The 24289-nt window shown below is 39.8% G+C and overlaps 1 protein-coding gene and 2 non-coding genes across 3 annotated transcripts in view; 2 read left to right on the top strand and 1 right to left on the bottom strand.

The window, feature by feature from the left end:
* sick (sickie) overlaps positions 1 to 24289 on the top strand; it is a 161365-nt gene that overhangs the window by 2347 nt on the left and 134729 nt on the right. The window contains exon 2 of the mRNA XM_017239992.3: positions 8250 to 8530. Coding sequence (XP_017095481.3) covers positions 8471 to 8530 — 60 coding nt within the window. The 5' untranslated portion in view covers positions 8250 to 8470. The remainder of the gene's footprint in view (positions 1 to 8249; positions 8531 to 24289) is intronic.
* LOC122322028 (U4 spliceosomal RNA) lies at positions 11569 to 11708 on the top strand. The gene has a single exon (XR_006246395.1). It is a non-coding gene; the product is annotated as a U4 spliceosomal RNA (small nuclear RNA).
* Positions 13965 to 14087, bottom strand: LOC122322029 (U5 spliceosomal RNA). Its single transcript, XR_006246396.1, has one exon. It is a non-coding gene; the product is annotated as a U5 spliceosomal RNA (small nuclear RNA).

Here is a 24289-nt window from a genome sequence, read left to right as displayed (position 1 = left end):
ATTTTTGTTTAAACTTGGGGAAAAACACCTTCGGGCATCTGCTCGGGTCGAGTGTCTCTTTGTGGCTTTGACAGCCTTTGTTTCTGGGTGGGTTTGTCTGTTCGAAGCAACATCACCATCATCATCATCATATATCCTTGTTAATTTGACTAGGGGGTTGATTTTTTGGCCTGGGTTTCAGGCCCATAAATCATTATAATGCATTTTGTTTGGGACAAGTTGTAACGGTCAAGTGCTGTGGTCATTTCAATAACATATTCATCATCTTCATTAGGGGATTTAAATGGAAAGTGACTAATGGAGGAGTGATAGCTGAAAGGTTGAGTATTAAATGGAAAATGCAATGTGTTATTTAACATTGAGATTAAATAATTCACGAAAATCAATAAAATCTCCTTCTTTTTTATATAAGTGATGTTATTAAATATTTATTCACTTGGGAAATGGATTAAATTTGATAAAATGTTTCCCCCATGTTGCCCGCAGCCAAATATAGAAATAAAATTGTGAAAATTTCACGTATGAAACATTTTTCATTTTTATTTGTTGGGAGTTGTGTGCTCAATTATTCATTAAAGTCGATGACTGTGCGCTGCCCTCGAAGGGGAGTGCTATACGGCTCACAGATTGGGATCGCTCCCTGGCCCAGCGCGCCAATTACAAGAGTAAATAGAAATCTGCTCCCACCCAAACACCCAAAAAAACCCACCGAACACCAGTCCCTGGCCATGGCTTTATGCCTTTGCTCCTGCCCGATAATACAGTCGTTGCACCCTTCGACACAAATCACATTAAATTTGCTCGTGCTCATTACGGACGAGCAGCTCGGCTTGACTGGTGCCGGACGCACTTTCTACTTGCCACATGCCACATACCACTTGCCACTTTCACTCTGCCGCCCAGCCGGGGGCCAACCCCCCTGGTGCAGCGTAGAATCCACCCCCGTCTAATATCATTTTGCAATTTGCACTTGGCAAATAAAGGAGTGAATGCTGTGGCAGATAAAAACGATTCTCTTCTTTGTTCTAGCCCCGGGCCGCAAATGTTTCCCAGCCATTGGAAAAGTTCGCAAACCCAAACGCAGTTTGTAGCCGTTTACATTTCAATGGACAAAAGATCCGGCTCCGGCCAGGGCTTCGGCTAGGGCTGCCCCATTCCCCCAAAACACGCATGCCACACATTGTTAAATAAATTATCGCCTACGTTATGGAAAGGCATTGATGAAATCGCATCCATTGAGACTTATTCTTTGAATACCTCTTAAGAAGTTGGTTACTTAGACGAAGCTGATAGGAAGAGTTTTTAGAATGCTTATTTAGAAAAGTAGAACTACTTTCCTGTACATAACTAAATGGGTTTTCCATATAATATTTTTAACTTTAAAACTACAGAGTTTAATAAAGTAAGATTTATTTATACAAAATATCCTTTTAAATAGAACATTTTCATCTCTAATGGGTACTCTTGTAGTCGCTATAATTCCATCCCAATATGATGGTGAAGCTGGTCTGATTGGGGTCTTTTCTGTTCCTCGATAGAATCCCCTTTTGGTTGGACGAGTGGCCAAGAAGGGTGGTGCAACCGAACCTGTGGCTGCCCCTGGTTGCTTGTGGCCTGATTGACATGCCCCTCACACACAAGTGGATCCCGAAACCCAGCCACACACCCCCAGACACATCGCCAGTCACCCGATCCGCTTTGTGACAAACAGCTGATTGCGTGCTCATCCTGTCTGATGTCCTGCATGTTCGTCTCGGGCATGATTTATGTTTGCAATTGAATTTCTTGACTTTTTCTTTGGCAAAGCCAAGGGATCTGGATTCACACGTGGCCAGGGGAGTTGGCCTAAAAGGAACGCAGTACAAATTAGCTCATTTTCCGCTACGCTTGGCTCACGTGCTCGTTAGCATCCTGCCAAAGGAGCTCAAGTTCATTGACCTTTGCCCAGCTTCCTTGGGCTCCTTTGATTTGCTCCTGGGTGGGGCTATTGGGCAGCAGATGTTTGCATTTTGTACTCCTTAACTTAGAAGTTCTTTTATCAATACACTGAAAGAATAGAATCCAGTAGAAGGTGGCTTTCTATTTCAAAACTAGGAACTAGGAAGAAGTTTGTATTTCTAAAATCTTCTGAACTATAAAGTCTCTTAATGTGATAGACTGTAGATTCCGAAAAGGAATAGTTTACTTTGTGAATAGAAAGGATACTTGTGAAAGAAAGTGTACAACTTTTGCCTTATTAAATTCCTAAAGTGTAGGTGTTCTAGCCGTAGTCATTGTGGCTAAAACCCTGTCACGTACTCATGCCAGCTGATTGCCTCAAATTGTTTTCGCCCATTTTTTCGAACACATTTGACAGCCGTTTAGCTGTGACAGGAGGTCGGGTAGCTTCCATCCGAAAACGGGGGGAAATGGAGCATTCTTTTCTTTCATTTAATACCCAGCTAATACGAAACAAAGTTCTCTGGCGAAATATTGCGAAAAAGTTCTTTAAGGATGCCCTTCAATGGCTGTTACATTCTGTGTATTTTTTTTGGTTGCCTAGGAGTTTATCTGCTTGTTGACAGCTGCCCAAAGGGAATTAGTTATCAAAAGACGCATAAATCCATTTCCATTTTACAGAACACATAGTCTGGGCTCTATGCCAACCCGCTTTCCAGAATGAATAAAATATGAGTGGAATAGAAATTCGAGTACCATAAAAGTGATATTAAATTAAAAGTAATTCTAAGCTAGCTTTAATTTTGAAGCATTTGTTGATTGTTTAGTTGAAAGAGATATAGCAATCCTGACCTTTTTTGTTCGTAACTTATTAGCATTCTTCTAATAAGGCCACAAGAGAATGTCCATCCGTTTCTCGGGCGACTTTTATGGTCTGCTTGTTAATGCAAATAGCATGCCAAGTGTAATAAAATTATTTCCGGTAGTCCTTTGGCTTTCGTTAAAGTCCCATCTATTCGAATTAGCTTTCCAACAGCCCGGTTTCATTGGCACGCGATGAGGAAGAAACACTCTTGATTTACCTGCCCCGAGATAAGTTTCTCGTCTTTGTTTGGCTTTCTCCGGTGTTTTGATTTTTGGCCTGAACGCAAAACATGATAAACATAAATTGAGCCAAGCTGGTGGCCCTGCCAGCAGTACAGGACTCTGGCCACAGGACACGGGTCTGATTGGAGGTCTGGGGCCTGGACACGTGTTCCGAGCACTCTGCCATGTAAAGCTATTCCACGGTTCCCCGATTCGACCGAAACCCGCCGTGGACCTGTGACGACCCCTGGTCCCTTGTTTCTGTATCGAGTATGTTTGCATTTTAAAATCCACCCTCGAAAAATCGTTTGCCAACTTCAATTTCAACCGCTGTCATTTGAAGCGAATGGCCCTCCTCGTTTTATTCCCAAGAGCTGTGGGTAACAGTGGGTGAAGGATACTTTTTAAAGCTGCTTTTAAGTAATCTAAGTACTTATATCATTTATTAAGGTTTTTGCTTTTAAAAGACTAGCTTTTAAAGAAGAAATTCTTATATACAGAATTAGCTATTTAAATGTTTTAAAATTTGTCACTTATTCCACTGTGCAAAGGCTGGAGTTGGTGGCCCTCATGGGAATTGGCAACGGTTGTGTTTTTGTAACCCCATTTGGCCTCCATTTTGCGCGCATTTTGATTTTGGATTTCCCTGCTGCACATTCCAATGGCCAGGGCCAGGAGCTCAGTGTCGGACATGAAGTGTGGATGTGGAATTGAGGGACTGTCCTCTTGTCCACCTGACCAGGGATAGCAGCCAAGCGGCCAGCTCTTGGGGCCATACTTGTGTCGGGATCGGTTTATTTCGGTTTTGTTAATTTTTTTATACAGCTTTCGTCTGCCGAGTGGCAGAGAGTGTTTATAATTTTTTTTTCCTGCGGCAGATTGTTGCTTTTCTTCCCCATTTCACTCCTCCCAACAAAAACGGCGAAAAAATTCAATCAAAACACTACAAGCGTAAACAAGTGGGGTTACATTGGGCTCGCATCCTTGTGTATCCTTGTACACCAGCACTTCAATTTAGAGTGCTTTCTTTTCTATCCGAATTTTGGCTCCTTTTTGCCTTTTCCAACCCGAAATGGAAACTTTGTGAGGTCGGGCTTTGCGCTTTTTCAATTATGTTTGTTTGGTTTAAGCATGTGGTATAATATTGTACTCTTAATGTTTTCATTTTAAAAATTTTATAATTTTTTAACTTATTTATTATAATTTTAGGAGTTATTATATACAGGAATGTTATTGCTTCTAACAATTGTAGCTTTTTTAAATATATTTTAAGTTAAAAGAGCAACTTATCTTCGTCTTATCCCTTATTTAAAATCTTTCCACCTTTGCCCTTCTTGAATTAAAAATAGCAGATGGCTCTTGATGTTCCTGCCAAGTTTAAACTGCCGACTTCGCAACTTTCCTTCCGTGGGGCCACCCCCAACTTATCGTACATACATACTCCCTGTATCATCTGCCTTATTTTGTCGGAAAAGCAGCCTGAATCACCTAACAGCCGCGCTAAGTCCTGGCAGGATTAGGCTAAACGCCCGCTCCTTCCTGCCAAAGTATTTGCACGCGCTTCTGCGGCCTAAATGTGCGCTAAGCCAAAATTACTTGCCAGGAAAAAATGTTGTGAAGGCGACAAGAATTTCGTCCTTGTTATCTTTTGATTTCCTCGAACTCTGCCTTAATTTTTCAATCTTGTTTATTTTCATTTAAATTAAAGTGTAAATATTAGTGATTTGAAATGGTTGCCCTTGCTTTGATAAAATTTAAAAAATTTATTGACTAAGAAAGTCTTCTATTCTGACTAACTTATATCTTTAAGCCCAAATTTTATTGACCAAATATTTACAAGGTATTCTATTCTCCCAGTATTTTATTCTTGGCTTTTATTGCTGATTGTTTCACTTCCTTTTTTGGGATAAACAATAAATTTTTATTGGTGTTTCGGCCGCATTTTGGTTTTCCTGGCTTGTTTTTGTTTGTTGAAGTATTTTTCGATACGGGTCTGTCTGCTAGCCGCATTCAGTTATTGATTTTTGTGTAAATTTTCGAATTCCTACGCTTGGGTTGTTTTAGGTTTTCTTGTTGGATTTTTTTTGGCAATACTTGCGGCAATAACTGTGGCTGACAAATGATCTGAACTTTGTCTGAAAGTTTTTTCCTGGCGCCTGTTCAGCTCCAAAACTTTATTTAATTTAATTAAATTGCTTGAGAGCCAACAGTAAAGTTCATTAAGTTTTTCGTTTCTGTTGGTTTTTATTTTGGCCGGGATCCGTTTGTCAAATTTTCCGTCTGCAGCAGCCAGCGAGCGGGCCAAGTTAATGTCCCAGAACAACAGTAAAGGGTAATGGGCGGGGCGTTGTAAGCCGAGTTGTGTAAATTGTCATAACTGTGGGGACTTTTTGCAATTAACATCAGCGTCTGCCACTTCCCCGCAACCTGTTGGCCATACTCCAGTTGCCAGGCAATCTGTTGCCAGTTTCTGTTTCTTTATTTAGTTTCCCGGGCATTATAGTTGTGGCTGTAAGTGAAACAATTCCAACTAGGATGTGAACTTTGTAACTTGTTGAGGAAACAAATGTGGCCAGACAGATAATTTAGTTATTGTTCTGCTTTTCTCATTTACGTCAAGTGGGGTTCAAAGTTTCCAAAAGGCTGTGAAAAACTTATGACATTTTAATCAGCTTTTATTTCCATATCATCCCCTATTTCGGTTAATTATGAGAGCCATAAAAATGGGTTCAAAAATGTTACTCCTTTTGACACCTTCACCATCAACGAGTTTAAATGCCTTAATCCGATTAGTTCAGAAAATTGCATCGCAGTTTTAAAACCTTAATAGGATTATTTTTAGAGTGTTACGAGCTTACATTGTTTGGATGGGTTGTTAAAAATTAAATTATTTTATCATTAAATAGTGATAGAATTTGTTTAATTTACATTCGATTTTCTGATCTCTTTTAAATTTAATAATAATAATAATACTTAAGGCCATAAAGTAGAACAAGCAAATCCTTTTAGTTAGTGTGGCTTAGTCTAGATTTTAATTGAAACTTTTGTTCTGCATTCTTTATAATATTCCTCTATAAGTTAGAGCCTCTCTGGGGCCTCTCTCTGCCATAACTTGGGGCACATTCAACCCGCTGAGCTGGTATATGGGCGGGAGGTCCTTCCTGCCACAACTCTTTTTCACTACTTTGTCATAATTTGCAACTGCTGCACTGCATCGTTGCCACACTTGCTCGCCAGCCCCCCGCACTAGTTGTTCTTATTAACTGCTCAGCCATTTTCAGTTTTCCAGAGGAGTTAATAGACCGTGAATAGCGGGAGGGGTATGGGGAAGGAGGCAAGAAGGAGGACTGTCCTAGAATAGGGACGCCCTCAGTGGCAACTTGACTATGCAGTTGTATATCCGTGTTGTCGGGGCCATGTCCTGGCCTGTTGTCCTTTGACTATGTCGCTGCATAATTTATGACTGCTTACTGGCTGGCTGGCACTCAAGCTGTTTTTTGTTAGCCAACACAGGACGATACTGACGGCAGCAGGACCTCAAAGGCTCCGGCCTTAAATCAGCTGCGAATCGATTGATATATGGCCAGGACATTTGCACAAGTCCGAATGCTTTAAGCACTCTGGGGCATTTTCTCAACAAACTCAATTATTGAACAATTTAATTTGGCTGCACTGCTTGACTAAGAGTGTCCTGGGTCCTGGGACTTCCTGTTGCTCCTGGCCATCAGACTGTTTCGAGATTAACGTGTTCTCAACACATTTACGTACCTTCCCACACACTCTCCTGATATACGTATACAGCTCTATCCCATAAGCAGCTAATAAATTTTGGTCGTGCACCATATGTACAGGAATTTCAGTTCCGTTCGGTTCCATTCGCGATGTCCTGGCCAGGTCGACCCCCGCCGAGGGCCAAATATTGATGTTGTTCTTGGCAATGTTGTTGTTTTAGTGCGTAATTAGTGAAATGACTGGAAACACAAACTCATACCACAATTTATGATCCGGTCTGGGATCGCTTTCTGGATGGCCAATAAAATGCATCATTAATTTTAAAGCTCTCTGAAGGTTGGCGATGAAAAATGGAAGTATTTCTACTTGCTTCTTAGAGTTTCTTGTTTAAAGTTTTTGGTCTATAAATTTTTTCAAAAAATCTTTATCAATTTTATCTAGTAATTTATTAATTTAAGGACCTGCTGAGCTTTTTCTAAAAATCCTTTTTCTACAAGTTTCTTTCTGAAACTTAACATAAACTTTATGATACCCATTCTTATAGCTTCTATTGGTTGTAAAATTACCTGTCTATACATAAAACTTAATAGGCATTTCAAAATTACAGCTGTTGCTCGACCTTTGGCGTTCTTTGGCCTTTATTTCTTGTTTTAACATTTATGACAGCAACAAAAGTCAATTAGCCATGTTAAAGTGGTAACAGCGGGGTTTAAAGGAACGGAAACGGATGAATTTGTTTTCGAAATGCAGTCTAATTAGTTACTTGAAGCGACTAAGCCCTGATGATGAATACTTAAGTTGCAGACAAAGGAAAATGACATTTTGCCGAAAAATGAGGGTACTGGTGGTGGGTGGATTGTGTACAGCTTAGCGGAAAGTTTGTTCAAGACAAACTTTGAATATTTATCTGCAAGGAGATGGTAGACATAGCTACCAGATACATTTCGAAAGATTTGAACACATTTGGGGAAATCAAAAGACTGACTATGTCTTTCTAAGAGCTTTATTTTGTGGCGGTGATCTTTGAATGTTCTCCCTTTTCTAACTCCATCGGGGTAATGTATATCCTATACTTCCCAGAAATCAATATTTCCTGTACCATTTAGCCACCATAACCGCTCCTAATTGCATGAATCCAACTGTATTCGAATATCTTCTAAATGTACATATTTGCGTGTGTGTGCGTATTTGTTTCTGGCAATGCCTCTGGGCCAAGCTCGGTTCTTTGTGCGATTTGGGCTTATAAATTTAGTCAGAGCACGTAGCGTAAACTTGGCAATAAATCCGTAAGGCCAACCGTCCATGGCACACCCCTCCGCCACCGGATCAGCCTCCTGCCACTGACTTACACGCATCCCGCTGTGGAACACGTGGCGTATTAACAATATCGACATGAGTAAACAAATGCCCAAGGGGGATCTGGGGAGGATTGCTAAAAGTAATTTACACTTTTCCAACTTGAACTTTATAAACTTTTGGTCTCTTCCTTGCAGGAAAAGCAGCCAGGAAGCCAGGCGCTCAGGAAAAAAAAGGCAAAACATGGACCGGCAAAAAAGTGGAACGACAACAGAAATTAACACAAATGCCTCATAAACTGACATATCTTGATGAACGGGCAGGGCAATGCAAACGGGAACCGGAAGTGCGGAAAACGGCGGGAGACACGTGTTAAGTAGCCTTATCCATAGTCATTATCAGTGAACTGTAAGCAAACATGCCGAACCTCCATCACGTCGACTACAATCGAAAGTATTCCGCCACGGAAACGATTCAGGTGAGTTCTCCTTTTTTTCCTTCTCAGTCGATGGTACTTTGGGCATTCAAGTCGAATCGCCTGCCAATGGGCATTAAAAAATGCTACTTGAGTGCGATAATTAAAAATAAAACGAACAATTTACGAACCGAGAACCCGGCACGCGACCAAGTTTGTGGGCGTTACCATTTGTATCTATCCCGGCGATTTTTCACACCCAAGACATCGGGGTCAGGGGGTCAGGGTCCGGCTGAATAGAGACTTTACCTCTGACCCGCTCCACCGACTTGATGGATGTGCTCAGTCGTTTGGTTGTTTGAGCAGAGCTCAACAAATTAATTGAAGAGTTTTCGTGAATTTTTTGTATCTTAAGAGGGGCTGGGAAAGCAACTTGGAGCAACCCCCAGGACACGCCTACTGTCCCGCTAATTGCTGTCATAAATTTTGAACTCAACTTGGTGGGAAACATTCCTTTTGCCAAATTGTTGTACTCCCTGGCCTGGGAAAATGGAATAAAAGGGGTAGATTCACTATAAGGAAAGGATTGTAGAAAGGATATTGCAATACCAGCATCATCTTGAACGAATTTTTATAATTGAAGGAGTATTTTATAAAGAAATTAATTTAGAGTACCAGGAGTACTAGGTGATACTTTAACTGAAATAATTATGTTTATAGAAATTGTCTAGGGAAAGGATGGGAAAGGAATGGTTCATCAAGGAACTGAAACTTCATAACTTCCTGAATTTCAATATATCGTTCAATATCAAGTTCCATTTTTGATTGGAACCTTTTTCTAACATTTAAGTAAGGTTTGAAATATATACAGAAGTTATTTAAAGACTTAAAATATTAAGAGGCTTAAGATAGAGTAGTATCAAATTATATTTAATTTCCCGAGAGCATATTTTATTCGTATAGGTAATACTCCGCCTCAATTTTTTTTGGTTTGAATGTTGTCTCAGCTTTGGCTGTTCCCGTGTCCACTTTCCACTTTTCCCCCAAAACGGAGTAGCGCACAAAAAACACCGCCGGGAAACTCTGTCCTGGCTGCTGTTGCTTTTTATTCCTCGGTGGCTTTTGTTTTGTTTTTAGCTTTATACGTGGCTTCCGGATTCCTTTACTTGCTCCGCCGGATCGAGGTGGCCAGACAAGGGCAGAGATAGTCGAAGGGAAGGAGATGTAGAGGCCTCGTCTCTGAAACTTGATTAAGTAGTTTCCGCGTGTTTTTATTTGCACAATAAAAGCATAACGTTTCTGCACCCTCCATCCGGAGTTGCAACACCAGTATTAAAGCATAGTCCTGCAAAAAGCGCCAGAGCAAAATGTGTGAAGTGGCTTTCTCGCTGTGTGTGAACCGGAGTCCTCCACCCCAGTCCTCCATCCGATTGCCACGCTAGACATTCTGGCTGTTGCTATTTAAGCCGCTATTTTTATGGCTTTCGCGTTGGAATGATAACGTTATGACTCCATTGTGACAAGTCGCGAACGTGGCTTAGTTAAAATGTCTGGTCCTGTGGGTTTCTACTGAAAGGAAGGACTTCATCCGGGCGCTTCATTCAGAAAATGAAGAGATGTGAATGCGAGGATTTATTATTTCATCTGGCCCAGTTTTTGATAAAGAATTTTCATTAAATTGAAAATTATATTCGCAGACTTTTAATGCTAGATTATCTGAGGATTCAAGATAATTCAGATTCGAAGTAAGATTTAATTTTAGCTTGACGTTGGAGGTTGGAGTAAAATCTTTTATTAAATGAATTTATGTTTGTATATTAAGAATGCTTTAAAATCATTAATAGTCCTAAAATGTCATGTCTTTAATACCCTTAACATTTTACCAATATAGTCTAATGGCCAAGTATCTGTTCGGGCCGAGATGGTGTTGCAAATAGCCACCATATGCCGCGCAATATACCCGCAGACGACGCGGCCCATTAAAAATGATTACAGAAATGCCTTCGCACTCTACCGCCTATCGCCTCCCGCCCGCAAAAGTAATTTCACTTTTCGCCGCATATGCTGCCCGTTTGGCACGGCGCTTTGCTCATTTTTCCCGTTTTTGGCAAAACAAACAACATAAATATGGATTTCTCATTAAAATGCCAAAGTTATGCCGGCACGTAGAGTCCTGCGAGTCCTGTGAGTCCTGTGAGAGTCGCGTCTGCGCCCTTAGTTTGTTGTGCTTCCTTCACCAATGTCAATGTCGCTCTCTGGCGAGACTCTCTTTGGCATCGGGGTGCTTTCTCTTTTTCTGCTTTCTTTGTATTTGGCCAAGTCACGTGCTGTCATTGAAGGAATTTCATTGCCGGCTGGGCCGTAAACGGGGAGGTATGTATGTAAGACGGGGCTAGGGAGGCGGCAGCAGGATAGGGCGCTTCTCTTAACACTCAGCCAGGACAATGTGACGCATTTGTCATGAAACGGATTTCCGGTATTGTCGTCGCTGTCTTTGCCCTCCTAGATCCCAGTCCCAGGACCTTGCCCCCAAGCTCTTGACTTTCCCTTTGGAAAGCTTGTTCAATTTTTTATGACAAAGCCGGGGCGAAGCCAAGAGGAGCCGGAGAGAAAGACCCTAAAAATAAAGTTTGCCGTGCCCGGCCGCAAAAGTGGCTATTTAGCATTTTAGAGTAGGCGAACATGACCTCAAGGAACCTGACTCGGCGGAGTCCAGAGGCCTCTGAATTTTTCATTAATTGCATTTCGAATGGGGGCGCAAAAAACGGGAACAAATAGAAATTTTAATGAGAGAAATTCGACAATGATGGGGGGCTAATGATGATAGCTTAAAAGGGGGTTAACATTTTAAACTGAGGGTTCAACTTGGACTCAAAACGATTTGATTATTTCAAAGTAGAGGAATAAACCGGAATTGCAAAGAATGCATCGCGTTGCAACCCCTATGGTGCATCTAACAGATTCTAGGATATAATGGTTACCCCTCAGGTAGATGAAACCCAAAAGTATGCTGCATTTATTGCGATATCCTAACCCCTATAATTCCCAAACTGTTCTATCCACCGCTGACTGTAAGGCGGTCTGCTTGGCCAGTAAGAGTTATCTTTGCGCAGCGGCAATATCGTAACCAATGAAGTCCTACTGAGGTGCGATTATTGCTAGTTGAAAACTTTAACCAATACCCCGCCATGGGGACGTGAAATACCGTCCACTACGGCAATTTTTGGGAGCCCGAGAGGGCCAATTAATAATAAATTCCAAATATTAGAGCTCATCAAAGTGTGTTAATGGCACAACATTAAACCGAAATCCTGATGAGTCATAAGCGTTTAATGCGTCCATAACTAAGATACTTTGGGCGGCATTAGTGCGTCCTTTCTAAGGAGGTCAACCAAACAAACAACAGGAATGGAAAATCATCCTGAAACTATTTTGCCTCCTCAGCCATTAGTTTTTGGCTCAAGCACATCACAAGGAAAAGGGTTCTAGGGCATTAGACAAATTAAACTTAATGTTAACTCCCATTTAGCCTACTCCAGCCCCATCGAAAACCCACTCCAGGCTAAATTACAATAACCGCTCTGTGAATATAAATGTCTGTTTGGGGGAAGTCCCCCAACCGAACCGAACCGTTCCTGACCGAAAATTACTGCCGCAATTTATGTTTATGTGACTCGGAACTTTTTTGCGAGAAATCTTTCTCGGTTTTATTTTTTTATAGTTAAAGTTCGACAGGCAGAGTCTGAAACCTTTAACTTGTATGTAAATTTACTGCTTGTTAGTTTTGTTCGTCTTTGGATAAACTTCAGTCGGTCCTTTTTTTGTGGCAGGAAAGAAGCTAATTCAGAGACGCACAGAAAAAAAGGTAAGTCCCACAGTTGAGATTCCTTGAAGCGGAACGTTGGTCAAACTCTGGAGACTGTCGACTGTCAGCTGGCTCGTTTGCCTTTTTATGAACTAAGCAAATGTAATTCCGAACCGACCCATGACCCCGAACATATTTCATTTTTTACGCTTAGCCTACTTTTTGTCAATGCCGAGCATGTAGCACTGATTTGGACGGTTTTCGGCCCCTTTTCTTTGGTCTTTTTCCAATTTATGCGTTATTTATGCAAAACAATCCGGAATTGATGAAGATGCCTTTCGAGTTAAGCCAGGGAGACCGAGAAGAGTCCTGGGAGAGCCTAGATAAAATAATTCAATTAAAATTTATTGGAAGAGGTGTTGGGAGAAAGCTTTGAAATCTGTCCCTAAGAGACTGAATGGAAAAGAAAACGGAAACTTTAAAATTTGCTTTAAAAATAAGAAAACTGGCTGTGTCCCAGTATAAAGATATTTTGTCTCAGCATGATGCAGAATTTCAATGCAGAGTGGTGGCGAATTGATCCAGAAGTGGTTTAAGGTACTCCGCTTGAGAATCGGATAAGAATTGGGAAAGAAATAGCCATCACTGTGGACCCTATAGGGGAAAACCCATTTTCAAGGGATCCCCTCACGAAAAATGGACGAAAAATCTAAAAAATATTTTGTCTCAGGATTTTGATGCAGAATGGTGTCGAATTGATCCAGAAATCGTTTAAGGTACTCCGCTTGAGAATCGGATGAGAATTGGAGAAGATGTAGCCATCACTGTGGACCCTATAGGGGAAAACACATTTTCTAGGGATCCCCTCACGAAAAAAGGACGAAAAATCTAAAAAATATTTTGCCTCAGGATTTTGATGCAGAATGGTGGCAAATTGATCCAGAAATCGTTTAAGGTACTCCGCTTGAGAATCGGATGAGAATTGGGGAAGATGTATCCATCACTGTGGACCCTATAGGGGAAAACCCTTTTTCTAGGGATCCCCTCACGAAAAATGGACGAAAAATCTAAAAAATATTTTGTCTCAGGATTTTGATGCAGAATGGTGGCAAATTGATCCAGAAATCGTTTAAGTTACTCCGCTTGAGAATCGGATGAGAATTGGAGAAGATGTAGCCATCACTGTGGACCCTATAGGGGAAAACACATTTTCTAGGGATCCCTTCACGAAAAAAGGACGAAAAATCTAAAAAATATTTTGTCTCAGGATTTTGATGCAGAATGGTGGCGAATTGATCCAGAAATCGTTTAAGGTACTCCGCTTGAGAATCGGATGGGAATTGGGGAAGATATAGCCATCACTGTGGACCCAATAGGGGAAAACACCATTTTCAAGGAACCCGATCTTAACTGCAAGGGTAAATCTCGCAATGGTATTAGCTTTCCTTTCTTGTTTTGAAAAATTTTTAACTAGAACTATAAATTTACTCACTGGTTGGCGCATCTGGTTTGACGCGTCTTTATTACATTTCATCGGCTGGGTGATTTTAAAGAAATCGTGTTCACATTTTTTCAGAATGGAATACGTTTTCTACCTTAAAATGCAAAGTACTTAATGACATTAAGAACTGCTCATAGCTGCTCTGTTGAAGAAGCTAAATTTAAAACTGATAGTGGAATTAATTTATTATCGGGCCCGCTAGCTGCAGGCCCTATCCAAAAATTGAGTATAGACTCATTAGTGTATCCCTCTCCACGGAAATCTTTAGTAAAAGGCGAAAGATTTATTCGACAGCTGAAGAGAAATCAGAGTGATTTAATACGACAAATAGATGTCCTTATAAGGTTCCTGGTAGTCAAAACTAGTTGGGAATTTTAACCAAAACTGGGAAGTCGGGGTATAACCACCCCTAATATAGGCTATAGAAAATTGACAATTATTGCCTAAGGCACCTTTTCCTACCTGAGTTTTACTTTAACTGCATACTGCAATAGGGATGAAAGAACCGGCACTTTTTTTCCATATTGATGATCCTAGACAACAGAGTGTACTGCTTGGTACTGACTTCCTCATGGTGAATGATAAAAAAGAAATTTTCAATATCTTTTCAAAATCAGCTCAAGTGTTAGAAGTTCCACCTTCGCCGTGGCTTGGCCCACCTGATTGATAAATTTTCCACTCTATTTGAGCACTCCCAGTCATTGAGTTGTCAAAAGCCTCTGTATTTGGCCACTCCTCAGGGCTGCCATTGTGGGGCAATTTTTGTAAAACATGCAAATTCAATGACAGCAGACGGATGTCATGGCCGAAGAAGGAAAAAAGCCACTGCTGACATGGCAAGAGTGCTCTTGCTCCGGATTTTGATTCGAATGGGCGGGGACGATTTGCTTTCTAGTTTTGCCAAATTGTTTTGGGCTGCCTTGTTGGCTCCATTCCATTGTCAAGTCGTTTGGAAAATTGAAATGATTAATTGTTTGTTGGCACTTGTCGCTGGGTGTCTGGCTTAGCTGAATTGATGGCCCCACAAGCTCAAAGTTGGAAAATCAAAATAGGTTTCATTGACAGCCGTGAATTTGATTGCATTCGGTTCTTTCCTTGAGCGACAAGTATTTGTCAGAATTATCAAAGGAGATTTATACCGAAATCTTCCTAGATTTTCCTTGATTCTATCAATGAATGTCCGTATTTTTCATTTGACTTTGGGAGCTTTGAAAATGGAACATTTTTGTAGGGCTTTAAGATTTAAATATTGTGTGTTGGTACAATTTTCAATATTTATTTTGCATAAATAAATGAATATAAAATGAATATTTAAACATTTTTTCAATTGGTTTGCATCAAAAAACAGTTGCATCCTATGTTCATCTATCATGTTTTCAATAACTAAAAGTTATATTACAATATGACTAATAACCATCTATTGAAAAAATATTATGTATATTGAGTAATTTTGAAAATTGTATTATTTTATTATAAATCTGATATATATTGGAATAAACTAAATTTCTTTTAACTTAAACGTTATTCACCAGCTAAGCTTTTTAGCTTAAAAACCTTAGGTTTGTGTCTTGGATTTTCAGCGGCATGTCCTTGAACTTTGCAAGGACATTTACCCCATATTACCATTACTAGTTGGTTCCCATCTACAAAGTAGGGATTTTATTTCTAAGGACTTAGACCTTTTGATACTGGGGATATTTTCAGTGAAAGGATAATGGAAATTCGTGTATTAGCTTGAGAGTCCTTGAAAAAGGACATTCCTATTTATGTAAAATGTAAAATAAAATGTATATTGTTTATTTATCCAATATGTATGTGTATTAGCTAGAAATAAGTTTCTAATGGAAGCGTTTCGAGTCAAATATTTGAAAATCTCACGAAGGCTGTACCGTACAGCCATAGATTTTAGATACTTTAAGATTCCAACAATAACAAGTATACGTCATGTAGGAAGCTCAACACTATTTTGAAAAATTGGAAAGCACAATAATATAAAACATTAATTCTATTAAAACAGACAAGGGGTTCTCCATTAGAGTTTGGGAGAATAAAATGGAATTCAAGTTACTTTACCCTTTTTAAAAAAAATAGTCGTAAATAGAAAGTTTTGGCTTTTACCTTGTTTTATCTATGTCCATTTTCAATGTCTTTCCGGATTTCCACTTTTTTGAGCAAGTCTTTTCATTCCAAAAGCCTTCTATCTACGCTTTGCATAAATTTTCACTTTGTTTTTATCAAAGTCCGTCCTTAATTCTTCTTCCGCGTGTTTTTTTTTTGGAGTCGCCTTTGCTTTTGTTTTGCCCATGTGCCCGAGATTTTTCTATTGAGATAATATTTTGTTGTCGCTGTTGCCTTGTTTTTTAATCCTTTACCCAATGACTGCGACAACGGAGGGTCCCTTTTTTTCTCGGTACGATGTCCTGCGTCCTGGTTGACTGCATGCACGCGACGCGACGCGACTCGACTCGACGGACATTTTATAGTTATTGCTCCCAAAATTCCCTAGATGGTTTCAGCCATTTTCTATGCCATTGGGGTTTTATTTTGTTTTGAGTGAATGTGCAAGTCCGTACCATGAAAATTACAGCTCTATTGTTTTATAGTCGCAGCGGGGAGTTATCAATGCATAGAAATAGACACACGATGAACAAGTTATGAGGGACTATAGGGCTGAGAAGGATGTTATTTACATGGGCCTTCTTGGTTTATGGCAGGGGCTGTAATTGTATACAATGTCAGTCTAGTCAGACCTAAAAAAAAACTGCTTAACGTTTTGAGAAATGAATAATGATCAAGTGCAGGACAGATCAAACAGGACGGATAAAGGATAGACGGACATGGTTATATGAAACATACGAACAGTATTCAAAATGGTTTAAAAGAAAGCCGAAGTTTACTTAAATTAAATCCTTAAAAAGAAATACATTTTAAAAACATAAATATATTATTTTAGTAATCGGGATAAGGGTCTATAGAATAATTTTACGAAGCTTAAAGAAATAGGTATTAAACTTGAAATGAAAGAATTTCTTATGTTTAAAGGACATTCAAATTTATGAAAAATATTCAAAAATAAGCCTGCTTTAAAAATTTGTCATCTTTTTCCTTTCTTTTAAAACTCTGTTAATTGTGAATTAAAAACTCTTAAGATGAAAGAAAGCCCTGAAGAGTTTTAATATTTAATCAGGTATTAATGTGTTCAATAATCAAAAATTGTTTTTCCTTACACGTTCCAAGAATGTCCTTTATTTGAGTAAAATTCCCTTGGTCCTGAGAAATATCCTTCAGTGTCGCTTTCCCCTTGTCAGTAGTGACGTCACAAACCAACCTGTTAAACCTGCCCCATTCAGTGTGAAACAGAGCAAGGACCTAGTCCAAGGGTAAACAAATTCCAACCATGCAAAGGAGAAGGCTTCCATGAAAGGGGAAAAAAGTCCTTCAACCCTCGGCCTGGTGGTGCATTGAACCGAAGCCGGCAGGCGGAAATCCTCGAAGGCTAAGGTCAAATGCATTCGGCGGGGGAGGATATGCCGGCTAGGGCTTCCAGTGAGCGACAAAAGTCCTTGGGAAATTCCCTCGTCCTTTTTGGCCGCTGTTGCTGCTATTTTGGCTTTTGGCAGTCAGTGCTTATTTGACGGTGGTGGCGCGCACTTCGTTACCGCGTTCTCCAGGATATCTTGAAGTTCCTGGTTTTGTGTTCGTAATTTTTACGTATTTTCGTGAGTGAGTGTCTCGCGGGTCCTGGCCAAAAGAAACCGCCATTCTTTACCAACTGTGGATTATCATAAAGAATGCTATCATTTTTCTGATCGCCAGAGACTTGCTGAAAAGTGATTTTCGTAAAAATATTTATATTCATAAGTACATGTGTGAAGTTTCCAGTGAATTGGCTATGCAAACAGTGCAAGGGGTTCGCGACATGGGCCACACTTTATGCATAGGAAATTAGCCCCCTCCGGAAGCCAACCAGGCCGCAATTTAACCCTATCCACGGCAAACATGTGAAAAAGAAATGCAAAATGCGAAAAGCGGCAAAAAATCATAAATGCCAGAACACATTCGCAAGGATAAACACGAGTCAAAATAATCATAACCGCCACCACACAGGACATTGTCTATGAATGTCGGTTTGCTGTTTTGGCACCGCCGTGACTTCCGTTTCCTGTTTTAATGTTTACTTTATGCCAGGACGAAAACACACATATATACCCCTCTCTCTCCCTCTCTCTCTTACCCTCTCTGCCTATCTCACTCTTTCACATACATGTGCCAGGATTTTTTAGCTAATGTAGTGGCATTTTAGGCGCCAAGATATAATAGATAATAAAACGTAATGTCGTCTTTTTGGCTTAGTACCCGGAACGGGAATGTTCCGTTTTAGGGAAGTACCCCTAGGCCGTTCAGTGCGTGTCCTGGCTGGGTTATTGCGCTTGTGTGCGTAATAAAAATCATTCGAAGAAAATCTCTCGTACGCCCCCCAAAAAGGAAAAATTGTATCAAGAAACAACAAGCCATCGTCATGTCTTAAATTAGATTGGATGATGTGCCATAATGAGGATCTCGCAGGGCGTTTCAGTGGGCGTGGGATTTGAGAAGAAGGATATGGCTGCCAAGTATATTAATTTGTACAATAAAGGAATGTGCTTTCTAGGTTATAGGACTGGGACTGGGGGAAGGCTTAAGTTGATCTCAGGATTTAACATTATACTTTTATAACTTTATTTTGAATTCTTTTCTGATACCATTTTTACGCCACATTCGCTTAAATGACTGTTATTTATGCTCTGCATTTATCATTCCACTATTTAATTATGCAAAACCAAAATCGAATTCAATTGTTGATTAGTTAATTGAATGCATTACACTAGGCTTTAGAGCTTTTCAGACCCATGAGTGTCTGCAGTTGTGATTAGATGTTACATGTCATAAATATCGAATGTGTATTTAATACATGTTGATTTATTAAGCCTAATGTTTATTTGAAATTTCAAACAGTTTGTCTGAATTTAATGCAATCGATAATAAAATGCTCTGCTTGTATAAACCAGAGATGCTTTTCGCTTAAATTCACATGATTTTTTCCTGGGTTATCCGACGGAATTTATTTATCCGCGTGTGTTTGTCTTACTTATTATGCGGCAAATGTTGTGTGGCTGCCGTCAGTGGAAGTGAGCACAAGAATAAAACGTGTTTGTCTAATTTTCTGGGAGGCAAACTTTTATGGACGTGTTGAGCAGCACAAAATCTTCTTAAAGTTTATACTCCAACAATATGTTTTCACACAATCCTCAGCAATCCCTAGAAAAGAAAAGCACAACAGGGAGTTTTTAGCAAGACTATCTATTAAAATCAAGTTTTACTTTTTTAAGTTTAATTTTCCAGCTCAAAGAACATACTAAAATTAAAAGAAATAGTTTCAAAGAAAACTTTAAGAAGCCCTAGAAAAAAACTAGATCCCCAGTCGACACACATTTGCCAAGCTTTCCGGATAATTTAATCATAAAGCCCATACTATAAAGTTCCTGAAGCTTATGGAACGCATTTCCCTTGGAAATACATACAATAGAGACAAGCAAGTACAATTCAATATCCCACTCGTAACAATTAAAGACCTCATCCTATCGTATGGTAGCCCCAACTGCCCCCCGGGATGTGCGTTGTGTCCCACTGTTCCTGATACTCCTCTCACTTCCGGCGTAACCGGAAGTACTCAAGCAAGCATGTAAGGGAAAAAAAGACCAAACAAATCCAAAATAAACAAAAATGTTGCCAACAAAAAGAGAGCGAGGAGCAAAAGGACCAAAAGGATCCACAAAATAAAAAAAAAAGAAACAAGCTGTGTGTGAAAAAGAAATGCTTACGGAGCGGAAATTAAGACCCACTCCAGTGAAACGTGCCACGCCCCCAAAAACAAAGCTGCCAAAAGTTCGTAAACAAACACATGTCTCGACTGTCTTCTCGCCCCCTCAGCCCCCTTCTGGTATGCCCAGTGTGTGTGTAAACAATCCCAAACATATCACATTTTAATCCGATGTAGTGGAAAATTGCGCCATGCGAAACAGCAGCGGCAGGAGCAGGATCTGACGGGGAAAATTGTTTTCCTCGCACTGTGAAATCCTAAGAATTGATTGTACGCAATTTTTCGTCCTTAGCGGATTAGTGAAGACACGTAATAAGTTGGGGAGAATGTCTCCGTCTTCTCCGCTTACGTAATTAAAAACACGCCGGATGAAAAGTTCAATGGGAGTTTGTTGTTATATCCTTGTTAGCAGCTTTCAAGCTTTCAAGCCATTTATGTTAATGGCTTTCGTGCACCTGGCAAATCCTTACAAATGTCCTGCTCGCCCTCCTTATTCTCCTATTCTCAAATTGAATAGTCCTCGGTGCGTCCATGAGTCCGTGGTCCGTGTGGTGCTAATTTATGAGCTTGAGGCGTGACCATATGGTTGCACATCCGTCTGCAAGGACACTTCCCCCTGACTATTTGACTGAATTTATGAAGTTGGAAATATGCTTTTGGTGTCCAGGACGACAATGAGTTGGAAAATTGTCGAGGAGTCCTGGGGGACTAGAGGTAGATTTTAACTAAGTGTAAATTCTCTGCGACTTGACTTATTAATATGCAAAGTCATTTGTTGTTTAGGGGAGTGAGTTTTCTGGCCATTTCGTTAATGAAGAAACAATTCTCAGAAGGAAAAGGTATGCCACATCCTAAGATCCTTCTGGAATTTGTATAAATATTCATATAAAGATTTTCCACCTAATTTCGATTGCGGCTGCAGCTTGTTAATATGTTTTTAATAAATATTTATATTTCATGCCTGGCTTTATTCGGTATCATTAAAATTTCCAATTTCTCTGCCTAGAGCACTTTTCTGGAAAATCGTTTTTATTTTGCTAAGATTGTTTTTTTTTTGCGGCTCTTCCTTCGTTTGCCCTTCGTCCTTCTCATAAATTGTCCATTGCTGTCATACTTTTAGGCATTTAATAAATTTTATGACTCAGTCGGCGGATGAGAGGTAGGGAGGTTGTTTTAAGGTTGCTTTGCTTTCTTTTTTAATAACATTCGACGTCGTCCCCGCTGCTTTTTCGCATTTTCCTCATCTTGTTCGCCGTTGTCCGCCTGGGGATATCCCCATCCGCCGCCTTCTGAATCCTGTCTCCTGTCTCAGGATTCGCGTTCTTGGTTTTTCTCCCCCTAGTTACTGCTCTTCGAATTGCAAATATGGGTATTTATGCCGCTCATCCCCCGCGCCATCTTTTTGGCTCCTGCCCCCCGAAGTATGCAACAATCTTTTATATGAGTTTATTATGTATGCTTTCACTTGAAACACACAATTTCCTCAAGCGATTTCCGTTCTCCCCGCCTTGATGGCTCTTATTAAATTGTGCAACTCCCACCCACCAGCGCCCCGCCTATAGTGGCACGCCCCTCTGGCCCCTCATTATCCCACCCACCGCGCACCACCCAACGCCGCACAGTCGGCTCGTTAAGTAACGAAAATATGATGACTGCTTGCAAATTGCGCTTTAATTGAATTGCACATAGATTCTACTTTCTTTATTCTTTTTTATTTTTGTTGGCCCTTAGTTTCGTGCAGAAGTTGTGTGGCTTTGCCACGCCTACCACGCCCCCACAACTTGCAGCATAACTCAAAAGTCTTTAGAAGTGTTTCAAACTGTCGTATGCATTGTAGTTGTCTCCTTTTCAACAAATTCTTTTTGCCACTTCATTTTAGCCTGGCGGAGAACAGAGTCCTGGCGCAAGGAGTGTGAATTTTTTGGTTATGGAATGCTTTTGTAAGAGTTAATTATATTTTGGGTATGCTTATTCTCGAGGGAAACTTTCTTTTGAAAAGGAAATTAAACTTGTTTTGTTTTCAAGTTGGATATTAAAAAAAATAGAATAATAATAATAATAATAAAAATAGTAGAATAAAAAATATTTTTAATAGACAACAAATAAATTTTCCTTAAGATTAATTTTTAAATTCCATTCAAAGAAGGTTTTAAAGGTTTTGAAGTTTTTAAAAAGCGTATTTAGTCACGAAGTAACATTGTTTATTTTTTTATTTAATTTCTCAACAATTTCTTATTCATTTTCTTACCATATAGTTTAGTTTTTTATTATATACAATTATATTTTAAAAGTCTTTAGAAGAGTATTAAAAAGTCCTAATAAACCTCATAGCTTTTAACGATTTCTGAATCTCTGTGTAATATGCTTTTTTGTTTGAATAACATTTTAGGTTCGGCTGGTCGTTTTTTTGTGGGAATAAAAGCTGCTGAAAGAGAGAAAGAAAGCCGTGCACTTTTCTAAGTGGGTTTGTGTGAGAAGTGAATCGAGAAAAAGCGGGGAAAACGGGCTAGACGGGGGCTGGGGGGTGGTCAACTTACCAGCAAATCAAAAGCATTTCTAACCAAGTTGGCAGTGAAGTTTGCACAGCGTGCCGAGCGCAGAAAGCGCCACGAAGGGAGCTGAGATTGAGTGCAAATAAAATGATGTCATGAAGTGGGTGGCTGGGGTAGTTTTTCCCCAAGGTTTTCTCTTTTTTTGGTTGGAGTGGGGAGGTGGAGTTGTGGAGCTAAAAGCGCCGCAATGCATGCTCCACTTTATTTCAGCTATCAACTCGTAAAGTTTGCGGCTTCATAGCCGCCAGAAAAACGCAGGGCGTTCTTGTGGGTGGCGACTCCTATACAGATATTTTTTTTTTTCTAAACTGAACTGGAAGAGACCACAGCAGCAGGCAAAGCTGCAATTACAAGTTGGCAACTGAGTTCGGTGAGTGGGGCACAACTCAATGCACAAATCTTGACAAGTATTTTGTCAACTTTGACTGCCGGCGCAGCAGAGAGCAGGATCAGATGAAGTGGCAAAAACTTCAACCTCAAAGCAAAAGTGTTCAACTTTAAGTCCTGCTCGGTGTCTAACTCCTTGATATTTTCTTCTATTTTCTGCTCCTCACTTTTTGTGTGAGTAGTCATAGAAACTGAAAGTGCCAGGGATTAGGTGTATTTGACGAAGTGCATTGACTTACTGCCGCTTTGAGGTGGCTTAAAGGCTCTAGAGGCTAATACGTTTTTGTTTTATTTATGATTTCATAAGCCGGGATTAAAATGAAAAGGCAGAGAAAATTGCATTTCATATTCAAATTATTTTTTGGTCAAGATGTATTCATTGCTAGGGGCCACATGTATATCTTTTAATAAACATATGGATATGTATGTAGATTATAGATATATATTCAATTTCTATCAAATGTCTCACCATTTCATCTCTAAGCTGAATAGTCAACCTTGGATATTGACTCTAACTGTTGCACCATTTTTTTTGCCACCCTTTTGGGTGTCGCCTCTTTGGCTTTGGCACTAATTAACTTGATTCAGTATTCGAGGCTTCCATTGCCTACTGCCATCTGCAATTCAATTAAAAATTAACATTTTAATTGCAAATTACTTTATGTACACTTTATGGGGCAACGTACACAGACACTGGGCAGAAAACTCCACTTAAGTGGAGTAACTTCTTTCGCTGCCACCTGCAACCGATTCCAAACAAGAAGGGCACAAAGAAGAAGAGCAACCGGAAGTGGCAGAAAGAAGAAGAGCTGAACAGGAGCTCTGTAGGAGCTGGAGCTCATTTCATGGCATTTAATTTTATCATGCGCCAACAATTATGCAACTTGTTGGTTCACTGGTTTCCAGCTCAGGTCCAGGCCGTTTTCAATTTGTTTCCAATAAAACTTTTTCCATTTCGGTTTTCCTCGCAGTTGTTGTCCAAATTGTTCTTTTCTCTGCCTCGTCATAGTTTTGAGAGTGGCCAGAAAAATAAAATAAATTAAAGTTTTATACTAAAGCCTAGAGTCAGGGTGAGATAATCACATTTTTGGGCAAACAAATGGGATTCTTTTATTTAAGTTGTATACCAAGTTACTAAGCATTTTTCAGTATTTTCTACAAAGTCTTTCCACCAATCTGGCTTGAACATTTCTGGGAAAATAAAGTGAACCACTTCCTTTGTTCATTTCAATTTCCACTTAATAAATTCCTGGGACCATTTGCTGTCAATTTGTTATTGATATCTTCGTTATGTCTGCAATTTCTTGTGCAATTGTTGCACATTTTTCCATCCGGACTCCGGCGGGGGGCAAAATTGGAAGGAAAACTGAGCTTAATCAAATGTGAAACTTTAGTGAGCACTTGATATGCATTTTCGTATTGGATTTCTTTTTCACATTCTGCCGCACACACCCACACATTCTTCCACCTGAACAAAAAATCATTTAAATGCAAGTTTTTGTACCTGTGGTGGCCTGCAATTGGAGTATTTGGAATGTGTTTAAAGGAATTTATTTTATTTCCGATTTATCCAGCTGAGAAGAGATCAATATATGGCATTTCCTGTGAAAAGGACTTCGAGCTTTAAAAGAATTTGTACTTTAATGTGGCACTTTTTGCGTATGCCTCTTCATAACCCTTGAAATTGCGGCTCTCCTGTTAATTGCTTTTGCAGACA

Source organism: Drosophila bipectinata, chromosome 2L (assembly GCF_030179905.1).
Source record: "Drosophila bipectinata strain 14024-0381.07 chromosome 2L, DbipHiC1v2, whole genome shotgun sequence".
Classification (NCBI taxonomy): domain Eukaryota; kingdom Metazoa; phylum Arthropoda; class Insecta; order Diptera; family Drosophilidae; genus Drosophila; species Drosophila bipectinata.
The sequence above is the reverse complement of the archived record's forward strand: the minus strand, read 5'-3'. Positions and strand labels throughout refer to the sequence as shown.